The sequence below is a fragment of a genome, unplaced genomic scaffold (genome assembly GCF_019419815.1).
Source record: "Pyrus x bretschneideri cultivar Hongxiangsu unplaced genomic scaffold, Pyrus_bretschneideri_v1 Contig129, whole genome shotgun sequence".
Taxonomy (NCBI): Eukaryota; Viridiplantae; Streptophyta; class Magnoliopsida; order Rosales; family Rosaceae; genus Pyrus; species Pyrus x bretschneideri.
This window is the reverse complement of record NW_025999423.1, coordinates 323,610-331,102: the sequence shown is the minus strand read 5'-3', so window position 1 is coordinate 331,102 and position 7,493 is coordinate 323,610. Positions and strand designations below refer to the sequence as shown.

Sequence of the window (7,493 nt, the reverse complement as noted above, 5' to 3'; positions counted from 1 at the left end):
TCATTACGTTCTATGAAAATCATAAGTATTGACAAAGCACTTGTAACTATGACATCATGATACTCATGCTAGGAATTTACTTAACATGATTGTGAAAACAACCTTAACTACTTGTGAATATAAGTTTGTAACGATTATGTGAAACTCCCTTATATTCTAACACCAAATCATGCATGCAAACTAAGTGTGCACCCTTAATCAACAAACAAGAATAAGTTATCCATCAAACGGTTAAGTAAATTGCTTCACAATTTATGAAGTCACAACTGGAATTAATCAATTCATATTGCAAATATAGTCATGGTTTTAAAGTCTCCCCTAGCTAAAACAAGTTTAGCTCCTCATGTTTACAACAAAACAAAGAGAATATGAAATAAACATTGAAAACAAAGATTGAATACACCTAGAAACGCTCCAACAATCCAAGCTTGAATGGCCAAAACGAAATTCAAATTTTTTCTTGCCTTGGTGTAGCACGGAGAAGAAGAAGAACAACGAGAGATAACTCTTTGCAAGGGTAAGAGAAGAAGAAAGCTAGGGGAGGGAAAAAAATTTCCTCTAGCTTCTCTTTTCCTAGCTGGAATGATGATTGTTCTCCAAATTTATTTCATCCCTTGCTTACGGCAGAATTAAATAGGCATTGGGGGCAATTGGTTTCCTTTTCCTTGAAGAAGTCTATCTCCAAATCAAAGAAGGTGATCAAATTCAAATTGGGGAATAATTCTACAAGCCCATGCAACTTGGGATTTCCACACCTACTGCCTTTTTTCTGTATGCAGCCCGACAAGTGTGGTGGCATTTGTGGAGCCTAAAATAATCTCAAAAATTCTAGAGGTGACATGTGGACTTTTGCCAAAGAAAAACAAGATTGCCCTCAATAAATGGGTAGGCTCCTTAGATACTCCACGCGTAGCTCACAACCTTGAAGGTCTCAACAGTTGAATACAACTGCCCACAACTCACCTACCTTTGGCAAGAAAAAGTCAAAGCATTAAAGATAAGCATTAATTACCCAAATCCTATCTTTAATACATTCCCCAATTGAAGATTGACTCTAATCAAGTAAGTAATCCCAATTTAAATCAATTAGGGATAATTACTCCATTATCTCTAGATATTATTTCCTATTTAATATCTTGAGGAATATTTCTCCATAAACATTGGCCGATAGGATGCCGCCATGTGTAGGGTAAAACCCTAACACTATGGCCAGCCCTCCCCTCCTATATATACCCCATATTCTACCAAATTTCATAAGCTTTTGCTACCCCTAAAAGCCCTAAAACACTTTACTCTTCTTAGAGAAACTAACTTAGGCATAGGAGATTCATTAGCCTAAACACCCCCCCAACCTTGTGGTTGCTTGAGACTTAGGTCTTTGATCAAAGATGTTGATTGTTTTGTAGGTGTATTTTCGTCAAAGCTAGAGACAACAGAAATTTGCATCGGCATACATCATCAGAGGATTCAAAGTTGTAAAGAGATTGTAACCCTAAACTCATTTACACAAAACATTTATTTTGTACTTCTTTTATTTGCTACAAGATTTTAGTGTTTGCGCATGACAGACAATGCATTTTGTATGCTTGATTGCTTCTCCAAACAAACAAAAACAAATTGAATATTCTTCATAAGTGGCGTTATTCGCATTTTTATTTTTATTTTTACACATATTTTATTAATTTCTGTCCTTTTAATTTTTTTTTTTTTCAATTCATTCTAACAGTCATAATTAATAAAATATAAAAAAAAAATTAAAATTAAGTGTGTGAATAACCGTGAAATGTTACGGGACTCTTCACCCTTTGTGGTTGTTTGACTTGCAACTAAAGAAAAATCAACCACTCGATGAGACCATCGTCATGATTAAACCCATTTCGTGATTCTTCCCATCGAAGCCCGCACAAAACCCCCATCATGTTCCTCCGTTGAAAACCTTGTAACAAGTCCCGACTTTTTTATCACTTTCTCGGGAAAGTCAGAATATCCCCAGAAAAAACAGAGCGACCAATTCTCGTTCGTTTGATGGGCGTGATTTCCACTCAGAGAGGCTCGAGACCAGCGGCGACCCACGAAGGTGGCTTACCGGTCTCTCTTGGGGCGGGTTCGGCGGCGGCCCCCAAGAGAAAATGGTCCAATCTGATTCCTTTTTTTGTTGCCCTTGTTGTGATAGCAGAGATCGCGTTTCTGGGTAAGCTCGACATCGGAAATAACGCAGGTTTAGTAGACTCGTGGGCCGACTTGTTCGCCCGGACGCCGTTGACTCATGAAGTGGCTGTGCCGGCGGCGGAGAGTGGTGATTTGGAGTTGCTGAGTTGCGAGGAGTGGTTAGAGAGAGAGGATGCTATAGAGTACTCCAGGGATTTTGACAAAGAACCGGTTTTGGTTTCTGGTGATGAGAAGGTAATTTGCAGCTTTTTATTAGTTTCAATTGTGTTCTTAATACTGTGTAGTTTTCTAACACACACACACACACACACACGCGCACACACACATATATATATATATTTGTTTTATTGGGTTTTAGTTTAAAATTGAATTGTGATTGTACATGACAATAATGTCATGACACGAGTGAGGAAAATAGTGCAAGCGAGAATTTTTGTAAGATGTTTACACTGCTTAAGCTGTTGATTCTTGTCCTTGAAAGCAGGATGTGAAATTTGATATTCGCTTTTCGACTGCCTTGTGTTAGTCACTATTTGAGCAATTGATCCTTGACATCTGAAGCTGGTTAGGAAGTTTGATGCTTTTGGCTGCATTATGTTTTTTATTGTTCAATTTTAGTCAGCATTATGTTAGTCTTGGTAGAATGTAGTCTAGCGGCGGTGGAGGACCCTTAAGTTCCATCTTCTAAATCTTGTTGAGTTAAATGAACAAGAATGATTTGTAATTGGAAGTAACTTGAATTGGATAGTCCCATTTCTTACCCTACTTTTACGATACTCTCTAGGGACTTAAACATGGAGTTTTGGGATATAACTGACACATTTCACTTTTGTCACGTCTTGCATTTGTTCATAATTATTTTTGTCTTGTCTTCCACATAGGAATGGAAATCTTGTTCTGTGGGATGCCAGTTTGGATACAATCCTGCAAAAAAACCTGATGCTGCTTTTGGTTTAGCTCACCAATCTGGGACAGCCAGTGTTCTCCGATCCATGGAATCAGCTCAATACTATGCTGAGAACAATCTTGCTCATGCACGACGGTGGGTAAGCACATACAAATATGGCATAATTGCAGTTTTTGAAGATTTTCTCTTTTTCATTTAATGTTGTTTGTGGACATGTTATCCCTTTATCATAGGAATTGCAATCTCGTACAAGTATTGAGTAAGGTTTTAAGATTTTTTAAGGCTTATTTTCTTGAAAAAATGGTACCCACAAATTTGAAGAGCTGAAAACAAATTATTTTATCTTTTTAACATGGTTTAGAATATCTCATATGCTGTGCTGCATATTGCATAGTACTACTTTGAATTGTGTCTATTAACTATAAGCCTAAGTGTTCTGGTGGGACATACCAATCATTCATGCAATCGATTGGAATTACTTAATATAATCATTTCTCAATCGCATTCCTGACGGATGGTGTTCTTCTTTTCCTTCGGGGGGAAACCCTCAGAATGCAAACTTCATCTGTGCTAAAACTTGTTTGTATGACTAATAGTTTTAACTTCTTTCATTTGTACTAGGAGGGGATATGATATTGTTATGACAACTAGTCTCTCATCGGATGTTCCTGTTGGATATTTTTCTTGGGCTGAGTACGACATCATGGCGCCCGTACAGCCAAAGACTGAGACTGCACTTGCAGCTGCATTTATTTCCAACTGTGGTGCCCGCAACTTCCGCTTGCAAGCTCTTGAAGCACTTGAAAGTGCTAACCTCAAGATAGACTCTTATGGCGGTTGCCATAGAAATCGTGATGGAAGAGGTGTGACATTTAGATGCTTTTTTAAAGTAATAATAATGATATTTTGCTAATTTTCTGGTTCAAAGCATTACAACTGGGAGTTGTGACTCTCTTGCATGCTTTCTTAGCGTGCCGTATGAGGTTTGCAACAAACTGGGGTTCAGTTTGTGGCCTTTATTTTGTTTTTGGTTGAAAATATTCTGTGTTGGCTCCAATGTATTGAAAGGTGAAGGCATAGGTGAGGCGTCCCATGGATAGCCCTGCCCAAGCGTGAGGCATGAGGCAAAGCCTCACGGTACCTAAAATTTTATTATATAATTTATATTTATAAAATAGAATACTTTGTAAAACAAATATAATTATAACTAAATCAAATATAATAACATCTTCTTCATTATTAAGTCTAGTTGTACTTAGAAACTATGTCATAGTCTTAAAATGTTTTAATTATTTTATTTTATTGTAAGCAATTATAGAGAACTTCAAGAGAAATAAGATTGAGTGGGCACAATTATAGGGAATTTCAATGAAAATAAAGGCTGAATTTTGCAATTATACGCAATTTAAAGGAAATAAAGGTTGAGTGGAGCAATTATAGGGAATAAAGGCGGAATTTTGTTGGAATGTTACGAGAATATCCATAAAAATATGCTTATCTATAAATAATAAACACAAAAAGATACTTATCTATCTATCTATCTAATAAATAATATAAAAAATAAAAGTGAATAAAAAAAAGATAGTGCAATAATAAATGTGGGGACTATTAAAATTTTAAGGAGAAAAAAATATAGAAAAATGAAAAGTCAGGAGAAAAGATAGCCCTCGCCATCTGTCTTCTTCATCTTCCCTGGTACGGTTTTGCAACTCAGCTTCGTCACTAGGCACGGCTTTGGTTTGGGTATTTTTACCAAAAAAAAAAAAAAGCAAAAAATGGGAATAAAAAGAACGCTTGGACACCCTGAGGCGCACCTTTGCCGTCTAGGCTCGCTCCAGCAACGCCTTACGCCACACCTGGAAAACAGAGGCGGCAAGCTACTCACCCAGCCTTCGAAACCGCCTAGGCGCGCTCCAAGGCAAGAGCCTTTTAAAACACTGGTTGGCTCTATAGTGTCTCGTAGGTAATTCAATTTGTTGGATTTTGACGGTAGGTTTAATCTTGCCTAGTGTTGTATTGTTTGGTCTGAAATAGATTCACAGGCGCATAAAATTTTTCTTTCTCCCTTGCCATTTTTTCGTTTATAAGTTACTTTCCCTGGCTATAAGGATATAGAATTTGGAAGTTTGAATTGTAAGAAATTGTTTTTGATCTAATGGGCAAGGTAAGTCAGACCTTAGTTGATTATGATATCACTTAAACAAGCTGCATGTGCTTGGAATTATTATTATTTTTTCCGATCATGTCTATCAGTTCTAGACTTCTGGTTGTGCAATCAGAGAGGGACTGGATGTTTCATTATTGGCTAAATAGTTGGCATCTTGAACCAAATCCAGTATTTGAACCAAATAAACACATATAATAAACTACTAAGATATATTATGGCTTGTATTCTATAGTTATAAGATATACATAACCTGTAATTGTTTAATAATTTGCTTCTGTTTTAAATGAATCTAGCAGTTGACAAAGTTGAAACTCTGAAGCGCTATAAATTCAGTTTGGCATTTGAGAATTCCAACGAGGAGGATTATGTTACCGAGAAATACTTCCAATCGCTTGTTGCTGGTATGAAACTACTCTCTCTCTCACCCCCTCCCCCTCTCCTCCCTGGTGTGTTGATTGTAGTTGTGATGCATAATATGAAAACTTCTTGTGGAGGAAAAATTCAGAATTTAGGGGCAACCAGGATTCTTTTAACCCAGATAAATGTTGTTTGAATATATGTAAAAAATCTTGGTAATAGTTCATAAACAAATTTAAGAGATTTAGTATGGATGGAAAACTATGAGTGTGGGCATTCATCTTTGAAATTGCAGTGTTTTGCCTCTTAACATCTATAAGATCTAATGGATTACATTTTCGCATTCAACATGAGGGAAAAAATTGCATTTCAGATTCCAAAAGCAAAATTGTCATCTATGTACTGAAATTGAAGAAAGATGTTGGGTATGGACGTTGATATTTTATTGTTCCAGGATCTATACCTGTGGTTGTTGGTGCTCCAAATATTGAAGAATATGCTCCTGCTCCTGGTTCAATTTTACATATTAAGGAGCTAACCGATATTGAATCAGTTGCCAAGAGAATGAAATTTCTTGCAGATAATCCTGAAGCATATAATCAGTCATTGAGGTAAATCATTAGCTGTTTGTTTCTTCTCATTTTCTTCTTTTCTGTAACATGTCAAATACTTTTCTTTTTCTATGTTTCAGTATTGTTTCTGTATGAAGATTGAATGATGTTTAATGATTAGGTGGAAGTATGAGGGTCCATCCAATTCTTTCAAGGCCCTTGTGGACATGGCAGCAGTACATTCATCATGCCGTCTTTGCATTCACCTGGCAACAATGATTCGCGAGAAAGAAGAAATGAACCAAGGGGTCAAAAACAGACCCTGCAAGTGCACCAGAGGTGAAGGAGTCGTCTATCATTTATATGTAAGAGAAAGAGGGAGGTTCAATATGGAATCTATTTTCTTAAGGTAACTTCATTTCCCTAACACCAATTACTACACTAGCAGCCAAGACTGCCGGGAATGGGATCTGTCTCTGCACATTGTTTACATCCTTACGAGTTTCATCATGCTGAAGATTTCCGTCTAAGTTTATTTTATATTTCTAGAAGAGGGAAAAATAAAACTTCTAGTGTCATTGCATGATGAAAAATTAAATAAATTTTTGTCCCCCAATATCTTTTTCTGTGACAGGTCTGGCAATTTGACTCTTGGAGCTTTTGAGTCTATGGTGCTCGCGAAATTAAAGTCCCAGAAACATGTGCCCATTTGGAAACCAGAAAGACCTGAAAGCATAAGAGGAGGAGACGAATTTAAAATATATAGAATATATCCTGTTGGCATGACGCAGAGGCAAGCTTTATATACCTTCAGATTTAATGGGGATGCTGATTTTAGAAGACACGTTGGAAGCAACCCCTGTGCAAAGTTTGAAGTCATATTAGTTTAGATTGAAATATGCATTCTGTCAACATTGATCATGGATATGCTGATTTTAGCAGCTTACTTTTGATATATTTGTCAAGAGAGATCGAGGTGGTCTCGTTCGGGCAATTTGTTATGCCCTCTTTGTACACACTGATTTTTGGAGGAGTGAACTGCAATATCTTTAGGGAAGATGGTGCCGAGGACATGTGGATGATTGATTGTATGCCCATTGATTCAGATCTAGTCCTATTTTAGTTGTAAGATTCTGTCTTCTCGTCAGGTGAAGTTGATCAAAGCACCCGAAGTGTTCTTTATCGTTTTAGTCCATTAACAGTCTTGGAAGGAACTGTTTCAGTTGCGAAGACTGAAATCGGGTTCATTTTGTAATTCAGAAAGAGTAATGCTAGGAAGACTAAATTTGTAGACAAAATTTCGTAAATTAAATGACCTGAAAGTTAATGATCGGATTATTCC

At 36.8% G+C, this 7,493-nt stretch overlaps 1 protein-coding gene across 3 annotated transcripts; it reads left to right on the top strand.

Annotated features, from left to right (window-relative positions):
* Positions 1–1,818: 1,818 nt before the first annotated feature.
* On the top strand, positions 1,819–7,280 carry LOC125474674 (glycoprotein 3-alpha-L-fucosyltransferase A-like). Of its 3 annotated transcripts, none has more exons than XM_048578641.1 (7): positions 1,819–2,403; positions 3,051–3,211; positions 3,698–3,939; positions 5,537–5,644; positions 6,055–6,211; positions 6,333–6,516; positions 6,600–6,767. In XM_048578641.1, exons 1-7 carry the CDS (start codon positions 2,026–2,028, stop codon positions 6,735–6,737), a joined length of 1,368 nt encoding a protein of 455 aa, XP_048434598.1. In that variant the 5' UTR covers positions 1,819–2,025; the 3' UTR covers positions 6,738–6,767. The 3 variants fall into 3 exon arrangements, with proteins under 3 accessions (XP_048434598.1, XP_048434596.1, XP_048434597.1); XM_048578639.1 differs by lacking the exon at positions 6,600–6,767 and adding an exon at positions 6,786–7,280 and having other exon boundaries at positions 1,824–2,403; positions 6,333–6,560; XM_048578640.1 differs by lacking the exon at positions 6,600–6,767 and adding an exon at positions 6,786–7,280 and having other exon boundaries at positions 1,826–2,403; positions 5,540–5,644; positions 6,333–6,560.
* The last annotated feature ends 213 nt before the right edge of the window (positions 7,281–7,493 follow it).

Excerpts from the sequence above, each read along its gene's own strand:
- LOC125474674 (XM_048578639.1), top strand. The coding sequence starts at position 2,026 with ATGGGCGTGATTTCCACTCAGAGAGGCTCGAGACCAGCGGCGACCCAC. Across the intron at positions 2,404-3,050 it reads TGGTTTCTGGTGATGAGAAG|GAATGGAAATCTTGTTCTGT; the intron begins GTAATTTGCAGC and ends TCTTCCACATAG. Across the intron at positions 6,212-6,332 it reads GCATATAATCAGTCATTGAG|GTGGAAGTATGAGGGTCCAT; the intron begins GTAAATCATTAG and ends TTTAATGATTAG.